Source organism: Lepidothrix coronata, unplaced genomic scaffold (genome assembly GCF_001604755.1).
Source record: "Lepidothrix coronata isolate B3197 unplaced genomic scaffold, Lepidothrix_coronata-1.0 Scaffold278, whole genome shotgun sequence".
Taxonomy (NCBI): domain Eukaryota; kingdom Metazoa; phylum Chordata; class Aves; order Passeriformes; family Pipridae; genus Lepidothrix; species Lepidothrix coronata.
The window spans coordinates 484017-508863 of NW_016690458.1; the positions used below are offsets into that span (position 1 = coordinate 484017).

At 43.4% G+C, this 24847-nt stretch overlaps 2 protein-coding genes across 6 annotated transcripts in view; both read left to right on the plus strand.

The window, feature by feature from the left end:
• The window catches only part of ITCH (itchy E3 ubiquitin protein ligase), a 55149-nt gene extending 41396 nt beyond the window's left edge, over positions 1-13753 (plus strand). For 2 of the 4 annotated variants that reach the window (XM_017836490.1, XM_017836487.1), the window contains 11 exons: positions 383-455; positions 1402-1473; positions 2087-2175; positions 2808-2967; positions 3242-3375; positions 5938-6078; positions 7828-7948; positions 8892-8996; positions 9200-9296; positions 9647-9719; positions 10342-10585. In XM_017836490.1, coding sequence (XP_017691979.1) covers positions 383-455; positions 1402-1473; positions 2087-2175; positions 2808-2967; positions 3242-3375; positions 5938-6078; positions 7828-7948; positions 8892-8996; positions 9200-9296; positions 9647-9719; positions 10342-10441 — 1165 coding nt within the window. In that variant the 3' untranslated portion in view covers positions 10442-10585. Of the gene's footprint in view, positions 1-382; positions 456-1401; positions 1474-2086; positions 2176-2807; positions 2968-3241; positions 3376-5937; positions 6079-7827; positions 7949-8891; positions 8997-9199; positions 9297-9646; positions 9720-10341; positions 10586-10785 lie in introns of those variants that run through there. The other 2 variants (XM_017836488.1, XM_017836489.1) reach the window with 2 other exon arrangements.
• A 1826-nt stretch (positions 13754-15579) lies between these two features.
• Positions 15580-21286, plus strand: DYNLRB1 (dynein light chain roadblock-type 1). Of its 2 annotated transcripts, none has more exons than XM_017836473.1 (4): positions 15580-15709; positions 18176-18251; positions 19610-19777; positions 20781-21286. In XM_017836473.1, exons 1-4 carry the CDS (start codon positions 15707-15709, stop codon positions 20822-20824), a joined length of 291 nt encoding a protein of 96 aa, XP_017691962.1. In that variant the 5' UTR covers positions 15580-15706; the 3' UTR covers positions 20825-21286. The 2 variants fall into 2 exon arrangements, with proteins under 2 accessions (XP_017691962.1, XP_017691963.1); XM_017836474.1 differs by lacking the exon at positions 15580-15709 and adding an exon at positions 16696-16714.
• The last annotated feature ends 3561 nt before the right edge of the window (positions 21287-24847 follow it).

Below are 24847 nucleotides of genomic sequence, written 5' to 3' on the forward strand. Positions count from 1 at the left end.
ACACCTACTAGTCTTTCTCATTAAAAGTACACTCCACCCTTTCTTTCTTTGATTTTTTTTTTTTTTTAGGAGTAAAGTTAAAGCCAATATTTAATTCCCAACTTAATGTCATCACATCCTTATTGTTTTTACAGGTTTTTACAGGTAAAATTTAGATATTGTTTAAAACGTACAGTGTGTGCATTTCACAATTGACAAAGGAAGATTTTTTTTTAATTTAAAACCAAGAAAATTACACCCCAAAATCAAAAATTGTGACCAAGAATGTCCCAACTAGATAGCCAACTGAGGCATACAGCTGTATAACTAATACATTTGCAGGCTTTTCCTTTGCTTACAAAAACACTTCTGAAATGCATTTCCCCCCTCCTTCTGGTTCCAGAGACAACGGGCCCCAGATAGCCTATGTGCGTGACTTCAAGGCCAAGGTCCATTATTTCAGGTTCTGGTGTCAGGTATGGATCCATTTCTTGGGATTTCTTGCATTTTTGGGTTGTGCTTACGTGCTTTAAATGCTTCAATGCCTTGCAAATACACATAATCAAACTCCTTTAAGCTTAAGGATGAGTTAAATTAGGAAGGAGTAAATACAGGACTTGTGTAAACTCGTGGAAGCTTTAAAGCGAGGTAAGCTATGGCTTTAAAATGTTTTGGAATAAAGGAAAAGCTCAATTTCACTACTGCTTTTGAAGTGGTGGGTTTCTGAATAGTGTTTTCTTTCTGCTGTTAATACAGGAGTATATGGAGGCACAGTAATTTATGGTTAATACAAGATCTCCTTTCTGTAGAAATACTTCTGGTAGAAAATGCAGGGCGTTTGACACACAACAGACACGTCTAAGCATTGAAGAATATACTGTGGGGCATGTTAGTGTGCTCCAACATAATTCCAAATTCCAGTGTGTCAGTCCTGGTTTAAATATTCCAGTCAGTTTAAATATTCCAGCTTTCAAGAGTCAGTGAATTATCCTTTGAAAATAGTGGAGAGACCAGCCTAATTTCTCACTTTGGATTCTGTGCACTAGAACCTAAATTTTCTAATTTTGTGTTAATAGAATTCCAGAATGGTTTGGGCTGAAAGGGACCTTAAAACACACCTCATTGAACCCCCTGCCATGGGCAGGGACACCTTCCACTAGCCCGGGTTTCTCCAAGGCCCGTCCAACCTGGCCTTGGACACTTCCAGGGATGGGACACCACAGCTTCTCTGGGCAACCTGTGTGGTAGCAGTTTGTTCTTGGAGTAAATTACAATTCAGATATCCTGATTACTGGGTTTATGTTCTGTGAATTAATGAAATTCATCTGTACTTTTTAATATATACTACAAATAACAGTCCAAACTCAGTATTGGAAACTTTTAAGTGACTGTACACTTCACCTCTAAAAAATTTTCTTTCAGCAACTGGCAATGCCACAGCACATAAAGATCACAGTGAGCAGGAAAACATTATTTGAGGACTCCTTTCAGCAGGTATTGTGTTAAAACATGGTATAGTGGGCATGAAAAAGGGAGTTATTTAAATTTGTCACATATTCTTGATCCTTTAATGTCTTGCTAATGTTATTTTAAATGAGACTGACTGAAAAATACTAACTTAATAGTTAGGCTGATATATTAAAAGATCGTGCTAAATCATGAAGTTCTGGGACTAGACTGATTCATCTAACAGAGAAGGTGTTTTATTTTTTTAAGTTTTTCTTCAGAATGCTTTCAAACAAGTTATTTTGAGGGGAGCACTGGGGCAGAGCAGCTCCCCATTCTCAGGAAGGTTTCATGTTGTGCTTATGTTTGGCACACTTTTCCTCACAATGTGTTACATTAGCATGGGCAATGTGGCAAAGTACATTAAGTGGATCTTAGTCTGGGTGTTATGGGTCTTGAAGTGAGTAATGAAATAAGTAGTTAAAGCAAAAATTGTTAATTCTATTTAGATTATTAGTTGCAAAATTCTTGTTAATGTCTCTAGACCTAAGACCCAGTTAAAATTTTTCCAAATTATTAAATTGTTAGCCAATAGTAATAATTCTAGCCAGCGCTTGTAGTTGTTTTCTTAAAAAGAACTGATTGTTTTTCTTTTACTAAGATAATGAGCTTCAGCCCTCAGGATCTCCGGAGACGTTTGTGGGTTATTTTCCCTGGTGAAGAAGGTTTAGATTATGGAGGTGTTGCAAGGTAACTACACTGAAATGGCAAATAACAGCTTGTTCTGCAAGTGATGGTGTGAAGGCATCCCCAAAGGAGATATTTCAGACTGCAGTGCTTTCACAACAGTACTGAAGTTTATTCCTTATCTTTCCTCGGAACATCTGAGGAAGGCGGTTCTGGAAGCTGTGTTTGCATGTCTGTATTAAATGATTTTCAGTTTGCATTAGGAATGACTTTAATCATCTCAGTGATTAAAGAGATGCAGTTCACTGAACTACAATGAGCCTTTGGCATAACTGTTAATCTCAAAGTAGAGTTGACTGAAAAAGTGAACAGAAATCTACGTTTAAGTCCAAAGTCTTCAGTGGAATGGAACCGAGAAGTTCATGTGCTAATGAGCATTTCCCAAAGCCTGAATGTTTAGATCAGTAATGTGCTCATTTAGACAAGGATGTGTTTTATCCAAACCACTGCCAGTTGTGTCATTGTAGCTTTGCCTTTTAATTTGTAGTTTGCTGTAGTTTCCTTGGGTGTCAGTGGGCTGGCTGCTCCCTGGGGAAGGACTGTGCCAACAGGTCCTGAGTCAACACAAGTTACCTACAGTCATTTCTGCTGTGTCATTATGTTGAAATGTGTTTTTATTGTTTGTGTGATTTCAGGGAATGGTTCTTTCTATTGTCACACGAGGTTTTGAACCCCATGTATTGCCTGTTTGAATATGCAGGGAAGGATAATTACTGCTTACAGATAAACCCAGCCTCCTACATCAACCCAGACCACCTCAAGTACTTCCGATTCATTGGCAGGTTCATTGCCATGGTAAGTTCTGAACAGAAAGGGACTCTCTCCTGTAATGTTCCTATAAACAAATATTGTGCCATTATAAATGGACAATTAAACAGTTCATTTTTGAGCTGAAATTCTTATCAGGTGCTTGTATGTAACTAAGCTAATGCAGCATATTAGCAGTCACGATATCCATGTGGGTTTAACTCTTTGGCTGTCAGATTTCATGGGTACAGAGTACAGAATGTTGTCATATTAGGTATTCAGTCATCCTTTGCATTATTTTGTCTGGTTTTGTGTTTTGCAGGCTTTGTTCCACGGGAAGTTCATTGACACTGGTTTCTCTCTGCCATTCTATAAACGGATCCTAAACAAGGCAGTAGGACTCAAGGATTTAGAATCTGTTGACCCAGAGTTTTACAACTCTCTCATCTGGGTAAAGTGAGTTTGACTTGATTTTGTTCTTGAAATAGCAATACAATGTTTTTGATTTTCACTTATATCAAGAAGGAGGCGTAAATTTATTACTAAAAACCCCACTGAGAAGTATAATCTCTCATTGCAGAGCAGAATGGAATTTCTACTGGAACTTTAGATACACAAAGAACAATTTGTTAATGCAAAAGCCTTTCTGGTTCATTGACTATTCTGTGCAGCATCTTGGGGTCCATTTTTGCTGGTTTTTAGTAATTCTAGTTGGACATACAGATGAGGAGTCTTGAACTTTATTGTTACAAATAAAGAGGCTTCAGTAAATTTCTGTGAGACTTTTCAGATAACTGATTAAAAGAAATCAGCAAAAATCCATTTAATGTTTCTCTAGTAGCTGATTTATTTAGAAAACAAAAAGTTTAGTGCTACAGTAACATGAAGTTAACAAATGTAGTTTATTATTTACTACCATGTAATTCTTTTGACTTTAGGGTTAGTATTGAAGATTTAATGCTTTAAGGAAGTTAATGCTCATGTATTTTGCTAGCTGTCCTGGGTTTTTTGCTCCAAGTTTAATGATTCCAGAGCATTCCTACATGCAGCCTTTCATGTCTGCATGGTCAGCCACCTGTCTGTCCATACTCTTTTGGAGTCCTCCTTCTCCACTCCTTTGCAGGTTCCTCTCCAGAGAGCAGCAAGTAAAAAGGATGTGGAATTTCTAGGCCATTATTATTTTGGAATTATGTATTATAAATATTTTAAGAAATCATTTTTAAAACCCCTTAGATACAAAGCATTGTAATTCTATACTGATTTTGTAATAGGAGGATGCCAGGATTACAGTCCATGGCTGATGTTCACCATTTGTTTCTGTAACAGAAGTGATTTTCCTTTCCCAGCAGTTAAAAAATAATTTAGAAGGGAAAAAGACAAATTCAGTTAATTTTTCTTTTCTTGCTTCTGATCCAGTAAAAGCAATTTAGCAGAAAAATTAGTCTTTCTTGTCACTAGAGACATAAAACATTTTACTTAAGAATCATACAAAACCAGAGTAGTGTTAAACACACTTCGAGAAATTCGTAAAAGGTGAGGATAGATTGGTTTTTGAAATGCAAAACTAAATATAAAACCCAGGATTTTCATCTCCTGTAGTACTGAATCTTGGAACCATTACCTTGAATAATGAGGAGGGGAGAAAGCAGCTGTATGATCTGTTCAAGAATTGAGATAGGGATTTTGATTTGATTTTCAGAGCAGTATGTTCTGTACTCCATGTATGTGCTGTTAAAGTGCCTTCACTTTAATTCAAACCAATTTCTGTAGTGATGAAAATCTTCTAGATTGGAGTCCAGGAAGGGCTTTGCCCTTTCAAAAAAACACTTAAGGATGTGAAAATTGGAGGAAAGCCTTCAGAGCTCTGAGAGGGGACACACGGAGCCCTCAGTACAGACCCAGCTGCAGTGCAGCTGACCCTGCTGCTCTGAGGGAGGGACTGCACATTTATAGGGGAAAAGAATCACATCTGTCAGGGCAGACATCATTTTTTTCCTCACCAGAAAAGCAAATTTCATAACTCTGCAGGAAGCTTTCAGTAGCTTTGAGTTCCTTGACAGTTTGGAAGACTCACAGAATCACTGAGTTTGGTAGGGGACCTTTAGAAGTCATCTGTCAAATCTCTGTGCACAAAGTGAGCTACAGCAGGTTTCTCTTCTTTTCAAAGGAAGGGGTGATTTTGTCATCATCCATCCACCTGAAGCCTTCCCTCCTCCCCCCAGGTTTCCTGCAGTATTTTGGAAAGATGAAGTTCAGACACTCAGTTGCACCATGGGGCTCAATAAACCACAGCCATGTTTTCAAGACTGACATTTGTGTGTTACAGTTCAGGACAAATGTCTTGAATTTGCACTTTATTTCAGAGAAAAATGGTCATCAAACCCTCTGCATATGCAGGCAGTTCTTCACAGAAACACAGAAATTAGTGTTGTACCTGTTACCCTTCTGGCTATTAATGCCTATAAAGAGAAGAGAGTTTTGCCTTCAGATTGTTCCTGTGTTGAAATTTCTTGGAGAATTCCTCTTTAACACTATTTGTACTTAATTAACTTAAGAGTTTGGGACACTGTAGTATATGTTTACAAAACAGTGCCATAAAAAGGCTGGAGTTAAGAGATTATTCATTGACCATGAAAAGTGGCTTCTCACCTGCTGTTACCTGTCAGTGACAGCTACCTTTGAACACAGTCCTTGCACTAGCTGAGAGAAGGGGCAGTCATGCCATGGAATCTGCAAAAATAGCATTACTTGAGAAGCTTCTATTCCATAGACATTCCTCAGATCAGGAGGTAGTTGGTCAGCCTTGTGGTTGCTAAATTTGAGAGTTGTGCTGATCAGAAGTTTCCAATCAGGAGTACAATTCATGTGTGCACATTGGCAAAATGAGTCAGGACTTCTTGCAAAGCCATAATTATCATGTGCTCCACACCTTTTATCTTTAGGTTCTTCATGCTCATCTCCTTTATTGCATACAAGGTCTCAACACAGTTATTTAAAATTATATTTTTTTCCTTACAGAGAGAATGACATTGAAGAGTGTGGCTTGGAAATGTTTTTCTCCGTTGATAAAGAAATATTAGGTGAAATCAAAAGCCATGATTTGAAGCCAAATGGTAGCAACATTCTGGTCACGGAAGAAAACAAAGAAGACTACATCAGGTAAGAATAAGTGAACACTTTCAAACACTCTTTCTGTCATTTTCTTTCTTAAGTTTCAAAAGACCATCTGTGTCACTTGAAGCATTGCTGAAATTTTTGTCTCTGAGTAATTGCTGATGTTGGCAAAAAGTGACACTCGTTTGGATCTCATGTTTGAAAGAGGAATATTGATTGATAGAAATAAGTTTCTAAAATCATCTTTTCCCAAAGACTGTGGTTAGAAGAAAGTCCACTTTTTCTAGAGATATTTAAGTGTAGCAGAACACCATCACAACAAATATGAATGTCAGGTATTTCATGAAAGCTCTGCACGTGTTAATTAGTGTAATTATATTGCTTCAGAGCCTGCTGATACTCTACCCAGCCAGTGGTTTGGTTTGGGGTTTTTTTTAAGAACATTTCTGGATGCTTTCGTGATGATTCATATTTTTTAAAAATAGTTGCAATTCCATCTAGTTTTATTTGAACTGATGTCACAGTCTAATTGTAACAGGACAGTGTTATATGAATGATCTCATAAATTGTATTCTCATAAATGAAGAATTATATTTGCAGTACCAGAATGTTTTAAAGCAATAGATTAGGAGAGAAGGAGCCTAAGAGCAATTAAGTAATGCAATTGTGAACAGTGACCTGCTTTGTCCCTAGACATCCCCTCCTTCCTCAGTGTGCAGCAGTAGAGAAGCTCTGATTTAAGGTGTGAACTTCAACACACAGGCTTGGAGGATGTGCTTGCAAAAAAAATCACACATTGCAGGCACAAACTAAACTGAGTCACAGGAGAGTTTTCCTGTTTGCTATGATGTGTTCTGGAAGGCTTTTTCCACGGGCAGGGGGAGGGAGAAGGGAGTGGATTCTGTTTTCATCACATGAGGAATCTGTGTCACTTCAGGGATTCACAGGAAAGGTGGTGTTTGCAGAGGAGACACACTGGCATTGGCAGGAGGGAGGATCTGCAGAAAATCATTCCCTCCTAGTTTGTAGGAACTACGAAGTTTGTAGAAACTCCCTTCTAGTTTGTAGGGAGAGCTCAGATTCCAGTTTCACTCACTTTCTTTTGTCTTGCTCTTTATCTGCTTTAAATCCCCCAAGTTTCTAGGACTGAAATAAGAAATAGCCACCTCTCCTTTAGGCTCCAGTGCTCCTGACAGGTTAGGCTTGGATTTAGTATAATATCTGCTTCTCCTTGGGTTCAGATTCTTTGAGTCTCCTGTCTGCTTTTCACCCTTTTATTAATGGAGAGTGGAGTTTCTGCCACAGAGCAAAGTTTTATCCTTAACAGAAACAAATATGGAACTTCCAAAGGGACAGTCTTCTGGTAAGCCAGCAGTCCTGCTTGCTCCTTCCCAGTACAGCTTGACTTGGTTTTTACCTTGTCATGGATCATGACTGAGATTTCTGGGGAGAATATTGGACAAAATCAGCTCTGCATTTTGAACTGTCTTCAAATACCTCAGGACTGCTGTGCTCTCATGGAGGTAATCTGTGAAGAGATGCTGCCTCCTCTTTGAGTGTAAAATACTCTGTAGGAGAACAGTTGGACGCTTCAGGTTTAACTGAAAGAGCAAATGAAATCCTTGGCACAGAGTAAAGGTTACTAATGAAATTATACAATGCTCTATCCCCAGAACTTTCCAGACTTTCTGTATTTTTTTTAACTTAGCTTACATTTCATCTCAAAACAGGCAAAGATGAGGACTTGGGTTAGCACTGGCCATTTAAATTCCCCTTCTGTGTCTTCTTTTCTAGGCTAGTAGCAGAGTGGAGACTTTCCCGAGGTGTTGAGGAGCAGACACAGGCTTTCTTTGAAGGCTTCAATGAAATTCTGCCACAACAGTATTTGCAGTATTTTGATGCAAAGGAACTGGAGGTAAAGGATTGTTTGGCTATTGCTGGATCCAGCTCATTACACGTGAAATACTCTTAACTGCAGTCAGTACATGTGAAGAGCAGAGCTCACTAAAGCTGACACCTGTTTTATGGAGGAAACTTTATGGAGTAGTATTAGATTGGTGTGTTTTCCTGAACTTGCCTCTTAGCAACCTACATAGATGTTTCTAAAGGCCAAGATTCTGTCAGCAGAAATTTCTTACTGAGTTGCTTTTGTAATCCTGAGCAATTTGATTTGGCTGTTTTCAAAGAATGAGTAACCTGACAGAAGGGGAGATAAAGCCAGATATGCAATGAACACTTGCATGTAGATTGGGCCTGGCTCTAGATGGATTTGATCTCTCAAAATCACAATTTCTGAAGCATTTAAAAAACAAAAACATCAAAACAAAACATCCTGTCCCTAGTGGAGAATTTTATGGCTGGGCAAAGATAAACTGTTCTGGCTTGAATTGTCTGTGTAGAATCACAGAGGGGTTTGGGTTGGAGGGACCTTAAAGCTCATCTTGTCCCACCCCCTGCCATGGGCAGGGACACCTTCCACTGTCCCAGGTTGCTCCAAGCCCCATCCAACCTGGCCTTGGACACTTCCAGGGATCCAGGGGCAGCCACAGCTTCTCTGGGCAACCTGTGCCAGGGCCTCCCCACCCTCACAGAGAAGGATTTCTTCCTGAAACTGCAATCAGTTAGTTATGGCAGAGATGCTTTTTATTTTGTAGCCTCTCCAGATAAACTTCATGAACAGTCAATATTTTTGTGTAGAAGTTTCAGATAAAGTTTAAAATCAAAACCAAGTGTACTGTTATTGCAGGTGCTGCTCAGGGTGGGTGCAGCTCGTGTGCTGCTTTGCTGTGTGGGAGGTCACAAAAGGAAAGTGATAACTTGTACTCATGCATGTATTTCCTTTTTCCCTCCCCCCAAAGGTGCTTCTCTGTGGAATGCAAGAAATAGATCTGAATGACTGGCAGAGACACACCATCTACAGGCACTACACCAGGACCAGCAGGCAGATCGTGTGGTTCTGGCAGGTTTGCAGACTTTGGTTTCTTGTCAGACCAGCAGAAGTCTCAGAGCACAACTCAGGGCACAGAACCCTGAACACATCTGGAGAGTGCAAAAATAAACTGTTACTGCTGACCCAGCCGTGGCACTTGTTTGTCTGTGGGTGATTATGTGAATATCTGAGTATCAAACCTATCCCCAACTGTTTGTTTCAATTACTGTTTTTCAGTTTGTGAAAGAAATAGATAATGAGAAAAGAATGAGACTCTTGCAGTTTGTGACTGGAACATGCAGATTGCCAGTGGGAGGATTTGCTGACCTCATGGGTATGTATTAATAACCCCTCTAATGCAGCAGATACTTTTTAAAAGAACCAAATTATATATTTGTGGACATTTTAAGTGAATTTTATAACGAATGCTGTTTTGTAAGCCCTGCACATACTTGAGCTATAATGGCAAAAGAGATGTATTAAGCTTCAAAATCACTTCAATTGATGCATTTTATCACATGCATAATTTTGATCCAGGCAGAGCTTTATAATGAGACATTTTTCTGTGCAATTTTCTGTTCTTTTCTTTGTTTAAGCCTTGCCTATTCCAGGTGTATTATATAGTATCATATAGTAACACAAAGGTAGCCAGACCTATGCCTTGTCTATTGGAATTTGTTACAGGGAGCAACGGACCCCAAAAATTTTGTATTGAAAAAGTTGGAAAGGAAAACTGGTTACCTAGAAGTCATACCTGGTGAGTACATAAAAACCCAGAATATCACTATTGCTCTGGTTTTTACTGACCACAACCTACTTGGAGATTTTAGCAAATGGGTAATATACTGAAATGGCTGGGACTCTGTAAAAGCAAACACAACTTACACCAATAAACTGTGTTGTTGAATAATAGCTGATCTTCTGGAAAACTCTTATAGCATGGAGCAGATTCCATTGCAAATTCCATGGATTTGTGTGTTACTGAACACTTAGAGTAATTAACAGTACTGTTTAAAGAGGTTTGTTATTACTGCACTCCACGTCTTCTTGGTGAAGGAGCCACATTCTCACAGTCTTCCCTAGGGAAAAGGTCACTTCTACTCATTTCCTCAGGTTTTACCAGTTAGTAAAACCACACAAATTTAAAATTTCAAATCTGAATGATGACTCTAGTTAACCAGGTAGGAAGGGTTAGTGAAAACTATCACTGTTCAAGCACTCTGCTCTCAGAAATACATAAATTTATGTCAATAGTCAGCTTTTCACAGGGTATAAATCCCAGTATCCATCTGCACAGCAAAAATTAACCTGTTTTCATAACGGATTTTTTGTGACTGTTGAATTCTTTGTCAGTACGTAAGTTTTTTCTTTATTTTCAGTTTCAATCGCTTAGACCTTCCACCATATAAGAATTATGAGCAGTTGAAGGAAAAGCTGTTGTTTGCAATTGAAGAAACAGAAGGATTTGGGCAAGAGTAGCAAAAATTTGCACCTTGAAGAATGAGAACTCTACACGATGTATGTTCTTCACTTCTTCTGCTTGTTGCACACTTCATTGTAAAGTAGACTTGACTTGGATTTATTTAACAATACTAATGTGTAAATAAATGGATGTTATCCTGAGGTTATCCACATTAACTCTGGATTTCTACTGAGCACCTTCAGAAATCAAATGAGCAATCAGATAATGGCTACAAGTGACTAATGACCGAAGTAGAGGTTTAATACAGCTTTGGGCTCTGCTTTGTTTTACCATTCATTAATTAGAATGTGTCCTTAATGACTGACAGATTTTTAACAATAGTTTTGTCTTTCCTTTTTAGTAGCATTTTTTGCTACTGGTGCACTGGGAAGTTCATTGGTAGCTGCAATGCTGCAGCAGCATCCTGAGCCCTCTCCACAGCAGTGTCAGAGCCAGCCAGCCTGGATCCACCTCTGTGCTGTGAGCAGCTCCCGTTCCTTAAGCTCCTTTTTCTAACTCAAGTGTGGCCAGACTGTTTTTCCCCCACCTGGAGTCTGCTCACGTGCCAGCTGGACTCAAGCTGCTGTTAAGGGGATGTCAAACTGTGGCACAAATCCAGGGCATAGCTTGGCTTTGGTTTATCCCAGCCCTGCTCCTGTCAGCAAAACAGACACCTGCCCAAAGTTGCTGGAACTGCTCTGTGCCCTCCGAAGGATTCTGATCTCTTGCTGTGTAACACATTTTAACTCTGAAATCAATATTAACACTGTGGTACTTCACTTGTTTTGCAAAAGACAAGCCCACCTGGGATTGCACTGATTGCCTGGGGTCCCTGTTTGCAGACTGATGTTTGTCAGCAGTGTTAATGGACATTGTCCTCGGTGTTTTTCCTACATGTTGCAGTCAGTTTGCTCCGAAGAGTTCGTTGGGTTCTCGGGAAGAGGTACAAAACAACTGGATTCAGAAAAGGATCCCACTCATCATCTCTGCGGATGAACTGATGTGTGAGACTGGCTGAGGCCAAGAGCATTAGGAAGTTCAGGCATGCATTACAGGTTTCTGAAATGCTGGAGCATCAGTAAATAGCTCGATAAAGTTTGAAACTAAAGTTTTTGGGAAGGTGTCTAGGCTAATTCACCCTCAGCTTCTTACAGCTAGTAACTTTTGTAGTGAGTTCCTGTTGGATTAACAGCGTCCTTTTAGAATCTCTTAATATTCAGTTCTTTTCTGGTTTAAAGAACATGTTGCATTTTACTGCTCCTTTAGACTGAATGCACTTTTTGAGTCTGGTCAGCCCTTTCCCTGCCCAAAGGCAGATGCCAGTGAGATGAGCTGTAGCCACAGTGAGACGTGACACTTGAAATAACATGTAGCACATATTAAAGCACGCCTGCAGTTCAGAGCAGTGTGGCAGGAGCTGCTTTGAAGACTGTTCTAGATAACAGAGCTGAAACAGGACAGTGGGAAAGTGTAAAACGGAACTTCCAGTCTGGAAACGAATATTTCTTTCCTGCTGTCCCATCCGTCTGAACTGCAAGAGGGCAAAACTGCTTGGGGTCTGAGAAGGACCAAGGCACTACAGGTTTTAACTGACTTCGGGAGCGTGTCAGGGCTAAGTGGTCAATGCTCTGGGAAGGCAGGAGGGTGGGGCTGGAGTGAATAGCTGTTGTCAGGCATATTCAAAGAAAGGCCCAGGGAGGGTTGCTGGTGATACAGAAATGCCCCTCATTTAAAGTTTCGTGATGGTGAGAACTCACCTTCATGGTCTGACTGGGAGGAAAATTGCCAACTTCAACATTTGGTTGTATTACATTATACAGCTCATGAGGAGAAAAAAAGCCTTATATATATTTTCTGTTTATATTAATTCTTATGATGAAATGTAGTTATCTAACATATTTACAAGAGAGAGTAAACTAAGCAAGATAATGCAAGATTAAGCTATGAAAAATAGTCTATGTTCTGCATATTGCTTTATGATTCATGTAGGGAACCTAGAACTATTGTTCATGTATAAATATCACCCAAAAGGCTGTCAGCCCTATATTTTTAAAATAAAGAATAGTTATAATTGAAATAGCCTTAGCCCTAGTTCTATAGGGTTTGGCTGTTGAATATTTTTATGGTTGAAATGTTTAGTTCAGGAAAAACATACCTGCTTGTATATATTTTTGATGTCCAGGATTCCACTTATTCCATTGTTTCTTTTAATTTAAATGGCATGTTTATATGTCTTTTCTGCTGTACCAGGATGGGAGGAAGGGGGCTGGATATCCCAAGCACCAGATATGATTTAAAAATATTGCAAATAAAGAATTCATTGAGGGGGAAAAATAAAACATGAATAAAACATTAGATTTGGCCAAAATATAGAAAGCTTAAAGCAACTTCACAGTGTTAAATTGGCAATATTTCTGAAGACACAAGTTCAGATTCCTCAGGCATTTGACTTGTGAATGCTAACAAATCTGTAAATTCTTACAGCATGTTGTGTTGAAAAAAAAGGAATTAATATGAGCCAGTGGTGCACTTTTCAGTTCTTTCTGGGGATCTGGTGAAGCAATACAGGGATGAGCCCAGAGCAGCCAATGTCCCAGATAACAGGTTAGTGTGGATTGGATTCACAAGTGAGATTTTCAGCAGAGATTAATGAATTTGTCTCCCACTACTTCAACTGATTTAGCAACCTGAGCTGCATAAAGTCATAGTATGTTACAAGCATATGTTTATATGCAATCGTCAACTGATCCTAATTATCAAGTACTAAAAGAACTTTTATTTAGAATTTTCCCTCATGAGAGTGATGTGAGAAAATGAAATGCTGAGAATTAACAAAGCCTTATTGTTTTGGGTAGCTCAGGAACTGTTCATATACTAATGACATGCACAGTAAATACATCATGTCTTCATCTGACCTAGTATGGAAGTTTGGGGTTTTTTTAATCCAGTTGCGTGTGTTTAAAAATAAAAAGCTTTTTTTAATTATTCTGAGAAAAATAAAAAAAATGCTTGCTTAATTTTTAATTTATTTTTTTTTTGGTTTTGCATTTTATTACATGCTGCACTGGATTTGTATTTTCAACTCTGTTATATTGGTATCTCCAGCCCCCTTTTTGTGGTGTCTTTTAATTTTCTCCAAGATTCACTGTTTGTGTATATGTGCTCTAGTGAACTCGTGAAGAAACTGGGATCAGCAGCACTGGATTGTAAAATACTGTACTGAAATTCATTGTCGATATTTCCTTGCATTGTAATTTCAAATACTCAGGTAACTGTAACAGTATCTCCATAAGTCAAATACTTTTATAAAACTACTTAAAGAACTGGTAGTTCTGGTCATTTTTCCTGGTGTGTGATGGAACATCCGTGTGCAGATGAATTGTTTGGGGTCGGGCTGCCTGGGGTTGTCCTTCTAGCAGAGTTCTTTGGGAATGTTTCTTTCCCGAGACCTCTTCCACTGTTGTTAATTGCACTGGAAATTTATTAGGAGCTTTTGGACTCAATTCCTGGATTTTTAGTGCTTGTGGATGCTGCCCTGCGGAGCCAGTGAGGGACGTGGGCTGGAGGAAGGTTCTGCACGAGCCACAGTTGTAACATTTCCTTGTGGCACTCTTGTAGGGGTAACAAAAATGAGGAATGACACTGCAAGTGGTTAGGATTGACAGCGTGCCCCAAAGGAGGGGGAAGAAGCTCCAGTGAGCCCCACCAGGTTTGTGTGTCCCTGATCCTCCCTGAAGGGAGAAGTGGCCTTCACGTTCTCCCTGTCATGAGGAGCCTCTCCTGCCGGCCTTGACCTTTCCCAGATAACTGAAATGGGCTTTGCAGTGACATTCCAGCTCCTCTGTGCTCACAGGGACATCCCGTCAGGTCTCAGGAACCTGGTTATGTCCAGTTTGGTCAAATGGTCCCTAAACAGGTCATCCTGCCTGATATTCCTTGCTGCAGGCCTTCCCACGGGCTTCTCCCTTGGCTGACTTTCCCAGGTGTTCCCACAGGCCGGGTTGACACAGTTTTGGTAGTGTCAGCAAATCCCAAGGATGACTTTCTGTGCCAGGTAAATACAACAGCTATTGCCTTTTTCTGCAGCAGGGATGTTGGAGTTGCTTCGTCCAAGCCTTGGATGGGAATCACTTAACAGCATCCTATAGTAAGTTGTGGAAACTGGATGATCATCAGGGTCCCCTTCCAACCCACACCATTCTGGGATTCTCTGATAAGGGAGATGGGGAGTTCCCCCCCCTTTCCCTGGCTGCATCCCCTCAGCTGCTGCCAGAGCCCCCTGGGACAGGGGCAGGGTGGGGAAGGCCAGTCCAAGGCATGGTACACCCCAAATCTCTGGGATCTGCACCCCAAAACCCTGGGATGTCCCTGCCACGGCCCTGGGAATCTGTGTCCTGAGGGTAACTGCACCTCCTGCCCCTGCCAGGGAGAAGGGATGAGTGCTCTGCTGCCCCAGGGAAGGATTGGGGATGGGCCACAGTCTGGTGGCAAAACAAAATAATGCCCTGAAGAACTGCATCCCACGTAACCCCAGCTGTGCTCTGTGCACACAGCAGCAGCACTGGGCGCTTTTCCTCGGGCTCTGCTTGAAGGGAGACATAGAATGGTTTGGGTTGGAAGGGACCTTAAACAACATCTCATTCCACCCCCTGCCATGGGCAGGGACACCTTCCACCAGCCCAGGTTGGTGTCCTGGCCTTGGACACTTCCAGGGATGGGGCAGCCACAGCTCCTCTGGGCAACCTGTGCCAGGGCCTCACCACCCGCACAGGGAAGGATTTCTTCCTAACATCTGATTTAACCCTACTCTCTGTCAGTAAAGCTATTCCGCCTTGTCCTGTCGCTCCGGGCTCCAGTCTCTCCCCATCTTTGTTCCCTTCACGTACTGGAAGGCTGGAGATTATTTGCAGGATCAAGGACCCGCTGAGCCGCCGGGAGCGCCAGCCCCGGGGGATTTGGGTGTATTTGCGGCCGTTCGTGGTGTTTTGTCGGGGATTTGGGTGTGTTTGTGGTGTTTTGTGGGGGATTTGGGTGTATTTGCGGACGTTTGTGGTGTTCTGTGGGGGATTTGGGTGTATTTGCGGATGTTCGTGGTGTTTTGGGGGGGATTTGGGTGTATTTGCAGACATTTGTGGTGTTTTGGGGGGGATTTGGGTGTATTTGCGGCCGTTCGTGGTGTTTTGTGGGATGTCGGAGGATGTTTCCCCGGCGCGGTCCCGCCCCGCGCTCGAAGCGCTTCCGGGGCAGCGGCGGGGCCGAGACGGGGCGGCGGCGGCTCGACAATGGTGGGTGAGGCCGGGCCGGGGCCGTGCGGGGCCCCAGAGCCGCCCTCGGGGGTCCCTGAGCACCCCGGCCCTCGGGGCTCCCCTCGGCACGGGCGGGACCCCCCGCGGGCGGCGGAGCTCTGAGGGGGCTCCGAGCCCCCGGCCCGGCTCGGGGCCGCGTTTGTGCGGGGGTGCCCCAGCCCGGGGTCTGTCCCGTCCCGGCAGCTCGGAGGTGCCCTCGCCCTCCCTGTCCCCGAGTCACTGCGGGAAAGGCGGATCCTTCCCCCGAGCCTGGGGCTGGTCCCGGTGTGGGCAGGCGGGGGGACCCCACAGCGAATCCTGCGGCTGCCAGGGCACAGCCCTAAGGCTGGGAGCAGTCAGGAAAAAGGGACTGTTTGGGGCTGTTTAATGTTCCGTGAGGCCCGGGATGTATTGTGATTTTATTGGAATATTCCAAGAAACCCGGGATGAATTGATTCTGTTGTGATTGTATTGGAATTTTCTGTGAAACCCGGGATATATTCCTTCTGCTGTGATTGTATCGGAGGTTTCTTCCTGCCCCAGGAGTGTTGTTGTTCAGGGCGTATTCATGAAATTCGGGGATCAAAATACGTGTCAAAAATCTGTAAAGAAATAAGTGGTGACCTGGGCTGTAGGTAGAGAATTGAAGTTATCTGATGAGATGTGTTTTTTAGGTGAACCCAGGAGTTCAGGCTTTCCAGATGAGAACAGGAAGATAAAGGCTGCTGTTTGGATGTGTAGCAAAGGGTATTTGACAGCAAATTGGCGATAGGAGAGTGTTTATCCTCCTTTTCCAGAGTGCATCTCTCCTTCCCCATGTCTCTTGTAGTTATCCAGCACTTTGTTAAGATAGTTTTTATTTGTTTGACGAGTTAAATATATAATTTTTTTTCTCAGTAATAATTTTGCTGCTCTGGTGAGCTATACTGGCTGGTGAAGGTGTTGGACAAGCCCCAGGGTGGGAGTAGGAGAAGCAGGACCCTCCCATGTCAGCAGCAGTGAACTGTAAGCCCATCCCTCGCCTGGGAGTTAGATCAGCTCTTGGTGGTAGAGGAAATTAAAAGCTGGTATGCTTCTGTATGGCTGCTACTTTGCATCCAAATGTTTTTAAAGGTCCTGTGAAGGAAAGTATTTAATGAATCAGGACTTAAATACTGATAGTAAGAAGTCAAGAGATTACTTCTTAATTTCTTAAGAGATTTGCCATCATATTTCTGTCAGCGTTTGTGCACCCCATATCTTGTTCTTCATTTCACTCCCTTTGCCTTCCATCTGAAAATAATCCAGCATTCAGAAATTATCAAGAGTTTTGTTGAAAAGACTGAATCTTTCTGTGCTGTATCAGACAGAAAAACCTCTGCTCCACAAAGAGCAGCCCAGGGGGTCCCACCCCTGGTCAGGCACAGGTCGTGTTCCCAACAGCCTCCCGAGGAAAGTGGGTTAACAGTGCTGGGGCTGAGCTCGTGTTGTGTTGTGAGGACAAGGGCTCTTCCCAGGGAACAGGGCTTGGAGAACATGGCTGGGCTTGTTTGCTGAGGGAGGAAGTGCAGAGGGTTGTTCCCAGTGCCCAGGGAACGCAGCCCTGGCCAAATGCCCCGCGTAGGTCTCACCTGTCCTGGTTCAGGGGATTCCTGTCTCCCTTCCTTGACCATTTCTGTGGGACTCTGCCTTGCAGGATCTGAAAGATACTGCCTGTCTCTTGGAATATTGGAATAAAAAATGCCATGTATTTCCCCAGCTGTGGTGCTGAGGGTTTCCCACCCTGTTACAGAACCCAGAGTTACATTTTGATCTGTGTATTGTAGCAGTGGAAGTTGTGCAGAAGGTACTGAAACCTCCTCTGACTTTGATGGTCTTTACGGAGAAGGCAAAGGGACTATAAGGGCCTGTTGCCTTGGCCTTGTTTGCATTTTCCCTTTTTCAAGCTGTAGTTTTTTTATTGGTAGTGTTATAATCTTGCAGCCATCCCAGCATGACTCAGAATTATAAGCAAATAGTGTTTATTAATTGCTTTCCCCTCACTTCTCTTATGAGTAATTGCTCTTAACAGTCATTTGATAAAAGGGAAGGTGATCTTGCACCCAGAATGTGTCTTTTTCCTACTTTTTTCATAAATTCCGTATCTATTTTCAAACATTACTTTTGTCTCACACCCAAATTGTAGTGGCCTGACTGCAACTTCCAGCTGCAAGAATTCGCTGGGAGGTTTGGGGAGGAGGAGGGAGGGAAAGATGAGAGGGGAGTTCCACGTTTCCACAAGGTGATTATCACAAATGAGCGATGAGCAAAGACAGACGGAAAACAACAGCAAAGGTCCTGCAGAAAAGGTGGTACCAAAGCACAGCCACTTTGCTGTACTGTGTGTGTTTGAATCACCCCTGTGTAGCTTTGTTTTCAGACAGAGCCCTGGTGGGAGGCAAACAGCAGCTGTAACCCCCTGTTGACCTGTGCTTTCTCTGTTTGCAGGCTGAGGTGGAGGAAACGCTGAAGCGAATCCAGAGCCAAAAAGGAGTGCAGGGAATCATCGTGGTTAATTCGGAAGGTGCTGTGTCAGCCTCGCTTCTCTGAGCTGTAACTTATTCTAACCCTGTGCTTGGGGGGCTGCTCACTGTGCCACTTAGCTTAGGGTCTGGCTTTAGCAGGAGTTTCTCTGGAACCAAAGCAGAGAGACTACAAGGGAAAACTGAGTTCCCATTTCTGCAAGCTCATTCTATTATTGTAGGAAATAAATTAAGATAATTTGCAAAAGCTTTGAAATACTTGAGTTATGCCAGTGTTTGAGACTATGTCTATCAAAACCTCTGTCAGTAGCACTGAAGCTCTCATGAGATGTGTAGTCTTGCTGCTGTGCATGTCCAGAGTGCTGCTGGCCTGGCAGACTCAAGTTCCTCAGCACTGTTTGGTGCTCGTGGCCTTGCAGGACTCATCAGGAAATTGTCTCTTTTTGGAGTCATTGAAGGGTCCAACAGAGCAGCTGCTTCAGAGCACTCTGAATACACTGTGAGCAGCCCTTAAAATTGTGTGATTATCAATTAAAATGGAATATGTCCTAGAAATGATCCTTAGAAAAGATGACAGTGGCTGTATATGAATATACTGAGGATCAGATCACTGGGTACATGTAAGTAGCTTGTGTTCCTGCTCGCTGCTTTTCCTTGGTGGTGAGTAATGGGCTGTGCTCTCCAGGCTGAAGCTGCAGCTGTTGGAACCTGCAGCAGTGGTTCTGCCCTGCCAGGATTTAGCCCTTGGCTGCTGCATTGTTCTGACACCTGAGCTGGGTTTGACTGGCTCTTTGTGGGAAAACACAGCTAATGGGTGGCTGAAGCGTAGGGGAGGGAAGACTCTGGCCAAGCAGTGTGTCTGCCCTCCTGGCTGGTGACCACTGAGGCAGGGACCTCACAGGACTGCATCACCTGCTGTGGCTGAACGGTGGAGCCTCAGCCTTGGAACTGTGGGCTGCAGCAGCTGATGTCCTGTATAATCCCAGGCCCAGCGTGGCCTACGTGAGTCTCATTTAACTGTGGTGGTCTGGAGCCTTTCTGAAAGAAAAAGGTGTCCCCAGGCAGGAGAACTAAACTGAAGCATTGGTATTTCCTCTCTCCTCTGCAGGTGTTTATTCTTGTTGTTATTTATTTCTAACTCATAAATAAATAAATGGAAATGCAAAGGTAGAGCACTGATGCTACTGCAGGTAAACAGTTCTCACCTACACTCGTGGTCCCAGATCTCAGGTTTTCCTCATCTTGTTGCTGTTCATGTTCTCCTTTTGCCTTTAAAAAGAACACTCCTGACCCTGGTGCACAGCAGCATCTCCTGAGGTGGAACAGCCACCCCAGCTGGACCTGGTGGTGCCCGAGGTTCTGGAGTGTTGTCCTGAGCCCTGCTGTGCCTTTCCTGCAGGTATTCCTATCAAAAGCACCATGGACAACTCCACAACCATCCAGTATGCCGGGCTCATGCACAGCTTCATCATGAAGGCGCGGAGCACCGTGCGGGACATCGACCCCCAGAACGACCTCACCTTCCTGCGCATCCGCTCCAAGAAAAACGAAATCATGGTTGCTCCAGGTAAAAGGGAGCGGGAATCAGGGCACCCAGCAGGATTGTTTTCTCACTGCCAGCCTGGAGAAGCGTTCTGCCTGCTGCTGTGCTCACACTGGATAATCCCTTCTTGCCAGGGAGCTGTTCTGCTCTCTGCAGAGTTGAAAGCTTTTGTCACGGACCGAAGTTCGCTTTGCTGTGTTTGAGTGTGAGAAATCACTTCCCTCATTTTGCATTGATCAAAGGAGAAGGCATGAAACAGTGCTTGAGAGCACGTTGCAGCCTCTCATGCTTTGTGTTTTTTGGTATAAAACCCCAGGATTTGGAAAGGAATATGTTTTGAGAGCAGTTTCCATTCAGAACTGTGGACTGAGTGAGAAAACAAAACAGTCCTGATTTTCCAGTTCTGAGGAAGGTATTAGAGCTACATTGTAGCTGTAATGATGAGTCCTGGAATACAGCAACAGCAGCCTGCTTTTCAGGAAACATTCTCAGTATTCCATCAAATTCAGTGAGTGCAGTTCCCTGGTGTGGCAGGAATTCAGCTTTTCCCTGTGTACTCCATGTGGATGGTCCTGATGGAGAGGCCAAGGCTGAGGCAGTTGCCTCGGGCACAGGTCAGGGCACATCTTAATGCAGGCTCTGGTTTATGCTGGGGCAGCCTCTGATTTCCACAGGAAGGATGGAAAGATTGCTCCAGGAAAAACACGACTGCAGCCCACAGTAAGAGGAGGGAAACCACTGCCTTCCACTGCTGGCTTTGATTCCATCATTGCATGTGCCCTGGCACAAACAGGGTTAACTTCAGCTGCCTTGGGAACATGAAGTTTCTAAAACTGAGACTTTTTATCATAAAACCCATAAAATAAGTGATCTGACACACAGAGCCTGTTTTGCTTGTTGAGAATCAATATCGGGGCTCTGGAGTTCCCACAGTGTATAAGGGAGATGTGAAAAATGTTGGAATTTACTGTTTCTGTGAACAAATATCAGCAATGAAAGAATAATTTTCTTTTTTTTTTCTCTCCAGATAAAGACTATTTCCTGATTGTCATCCAGAACCCAACTGAATGATTGCACTGACTTGGTCTGTTTTTTTTTTCCACTTTGCCCAACTGGTTTTTTTTAATTTAATGGTAAAGAATAGAGCATTAGTGTTAACTGTGCTGTGCCACTCCAGTAAGGTTTGGAAAAACAAAAGCAGGTGGTTTGCTGTCCACAAACAGCAAAAATGGCACTTTTTTTTTGTATCACAAGTCGTTTCGAGGGAGAGCTGGTGAGTTAGAATTGGGCAGTAAAAAATGCAACAGATTCTTTTAATAGCTAAGAAGATAATATAATAAAATTCTAATAATAACCTAAAAAAGGCTATTCTTTGTATGCCTCCATGCCTCTGTCACCACTGAGCTCTGCTTTGACACTACTAGTTTTGAGTGGCTGTAAATATGACTCTGCCTGTCCTCTAGTTCTGTCTTACTCTGTTGGTTTTACTTCCAAAAGGTCTGACCATATCATATTAAAATATGTCACCAGTGACTGGCTTTGTCTTATGTGTTTTTCTTCTGGAGATTTTAAGTATTCTGGTGATTGACTGACTTTTTATTCAAAAAGTAGAACCTTCCTAGGACTGCTTTTACCTGTCTGTTGCTTTCTCTGAACAAGGATCTGCTCTAAGGGCACATGCAGCGCACTCACAATTGCCTCGTGTTGGAGCATTTTCCCACCTCTTTCTTTCAGTTCCAGACAGAATTTTCATGGCCAAGTAAGGCCATCGAGGCTGCCCATGGAGCTCCCAGACTGCCACTTCAGTAGCCAGTTTGGCCCGGTATCTTCCTTTAGTGTTTTTTGTTTGATGGCCATTAAGGACAAAAAAAAGTCATGTGGTCCCTCTCAAGGTACTAAAGGGGTTGTTTTGATTGAGTTTTTCTTCAGAAAAACAAAAAAGAAGCAGGGTTGGGGGTGCTGCAGGCAGTGCAGCTTTGGAGAGTTCAGTAAAAATGTTGGTGTTGACTTGGGCACCTGTGGCTTTCAGAGCTCAGTGGTGGGTGTGTGGGCACTCAAACAGCCCAGGTAACCTCCATGTTCAGCTTTTCTTCTGTGCATTTTAACACCTGGACATTAATTTACAGACTGTCTCTGTCTTTTAGGTGGTGTTCACAACCCTGAAGGCCAGAAATGCTTTTTGAGATTTGTAGTCAGCCCTGCAGCATCTGGGTCAGGGTGATTTACAGCATTTGGGGTGTCTCAGCTGCCATCATGGCTCAGTGTTGGCTGCTCCTGTTCATGAACTGTTTCTCCCACCTCCTTGGGTCTGGTTTAAGCCATTCCACCGAAGCAGGGAATAGGGTCTGGAATCCTGTTTGGCCTTTGGAGCAGCTCCTGGTACACAGCAGGTTGTACAGTGCCTGTGATCTGCAAAAGTTGAATGCTGTCTCCCAAGAAATGACCTCCAGCAAGCTGAAGTCTGGATAATAACAGAGTAGTGAGGCAAGGCAGGAGAAAAATGTGACTTTAGTGATCTCTCTCTGTTGTTGTTCATAGTCCAGAGAAAGGTTTCCTTGGAGGTGGTGACCTGCTTATGGATTTTGGCTTTCCCAAGTAGGTGGTGGTGGTACTCCCCTGAACAGTGAACCATCTGTAGTGCCCTGCATTCTTTTGGACACTTCCTTAAGGATAACTGTCCTGCCAGTGCCTTTGTGTCATAGCAGCTTGGGAGAGAGAGTGTTGAGGTGGGTTTTGTTTAAAACAAGCTGTAACAAATAACCTATTGCAAAACAAAGATCACGGCCTTTTTCTGGGTTGAAATCATAAACTTGCAGTGAAATGACTCAGCTCCTGCTGTGTGCTGGTTGGTTTGGGTTGTTGGGTTTTTTTTCCCAAGGGCTGACGTGAAGTATACTCAGGAATTTGAATAAAAGGGTCTTAGGAAGCTGGGTTTGGAGTCTGAAGGAGCTTGTCAAATCTATCTGGGCAGGGCCTTGCTAGTGCCACCTTTACACTTTGCATCCAAATTAATTCTGATTTATTTCTAAAAAAGGAGAAGGGGTGGAGGAAGCTGAAGAACGACAACTTCTATTTAGTTACTTGCTATGGAGAAAAAGTGTCTTGGATCAGGAGCATCAGAGGGTCACAGAGCTCTGACCTGCAGCAATTTTCCTGTATGTAAGTTTAGGGGAGAATTTCACTTTCTTTAAGTTACCTTAAATAGGGCCAAAAAAGAGATGGATGGAGTTGAGCTTCTTGTCCTGTGCTTGCTGAGTCTGGGCCTGGTCATTGGTATGGTAAAACCATTGTCAAATTGAGGAAGAGCAGAAAAACGAGCATGATGGTTCCAGTCCTTTTTCCTGGGCAGAAAGCACATGGATCACAGGATGGCCTGAATAGCCTGTGCCCCTGTGCCTGGGAGCTGCTCTGTGGACGGGCTGGGGACTGACCTGGTTTGCTCTCTTGGAGAGGTCAGTTTTGGTGCATCCCTCACTGAAGGCAGAGGGATGTGGAAAACAAGCCCTGACACATTACCAAGGTAGTGAAAGGGAGTTTGGGGAGTGGCTCTGGGCCATGAACAGCAGCCCTTGAGGCCCAAGGACGTGCTCTCCTGTGCTGACCCTGCTCCAGGAGAAGGCTCTGGCAGAGGAATGGAGGTGACCCTGCAAAAGCTTGGCTTGTAGACACTCATCTTCTGAGGAGCTTGTGTTGGCTCCAGTGCCCTCCCAAGCAACTCTTCATCTGCCCAAGGTGGCTGATGACAGTGCTCCTCCTCACTCAGGAGCTGTGGCTGCCCCATCCCTGGAAGTGTCCAAGGCCAGGTTGGACGGGGCTTGGAGCAACCTGGGCTGCTGGAAGGTGTCCCTGCCCATGGCAGGGGGTGCAGTGAGATGAGCTTTAAGGTCCCTCCCAACCCAAACCATTCTGTGGTTTGTTTGATCTCAACACTTACATGTAACTACATCTCTAGGGCATGAAGGCAGAGCCCCTCTCACTGCTGGGCTGTACTCGTGTGGGCAGAGCTGCAGCAGCTCCTCAGAGCCCTGTCAGCGGCAGGAGAAGCAGAGGCAGCCGGGGCTGTGCAGGGGCCAGAGCTCAGACACTGCCCTGCCAGCACAGGCCTGAGCATCAACACAATTCTGCTGAAGAAAACACACTCTAACAGCATCACAGGATTTCTCTGGGGACATTTCCCTCGCTGGTGTGGCTCCACAAGCACCCAGGAGTGCTCCTGGTCAGCACAGGTTACCCTGTTGGAACGCTGGCAGGTGGGAAGCTCCTTGCTGGTTCCAGGTCGTGTCAAGACAGCTCACTGGTGCCTTTACCTTTGAGTGCTCCAGGGGGGTTGGGATCTGAAATGCACCTCCTTAAGTGAGGAGTTTTGCCAATGGCATCAGTTAGACCAGGCAGGAGAGGCACTAATGTGTGCAGGGTTGATCAGGAAGCTGAGGGCTGAAGGAAGGGGTGTATAAATCACGTTGTGCTGTATTAGAAGTAAAACTTCCTTGATCGATGTCCCATTTCTGTAAGCACCTTAACATGCTAAGAAGCTCCAGAGCTTCAATGAAATGGGGTCTTTTCTCCTTCTCCAAGTGTATGAATAATCTTCTGTGGAATTATGGCCCCAGTCCTGCAACAAGGTCTGCATGGATAAAACCACTATATTGGAAACCACTATATTGGAAAGAGTTCCACATTCCTCCCATCGAAAAGGGGTTCACACTTTATAGCAATAAATAGTAAACCCCTTTGCCTGAGGACACAGTGTGTAAGGTTCACCTTTCCATGTCTGATTCATCATTCCTGCTTTCCCTTAGGTATTCTCTGATTAACAGGACCTATATCAGAGATTAATGTCTCTCCCTGTATCTTAATTATGAAAATGAGTCTGAAGAGATTACACTTCCTTACCAGCATGGGCTTATTTAACTACTGCTTGGTCAAGGAAAATCCATGGCATTGGCCATGAAAGTGTTTCCTTTCTTGGGTAAATTTAACAAGGAGAAAAGAATTTGTTCAACTCTCATTAAACATATTTTTCTTTTAATTGATGACACAAGAATCAGAGCAGTTCTTTACCAGCCTGCATCTTTCATGTCCTTTTTTTACCAA

Bases quoted from the DNA above. Each gene is read 5' to 3' on its own strand.
- DYNLRB1 (XM_017836473.1), top strand. The intron at 18,252-19,609 runs GTGCTGTGTCAG...CCTTTCCTGCAG, and splicing joins CATCGTGGTTAATTCGGAAG to GTATTCCTATCAAAAGCACC. The intron at 19,778-20,780 runs GTAAAAGGGAGC...TTTTCTCTCCAG, and splicing joins CGAAATCATGGTTGCTCCAG to ATAAAGACTATTTCCTGATT.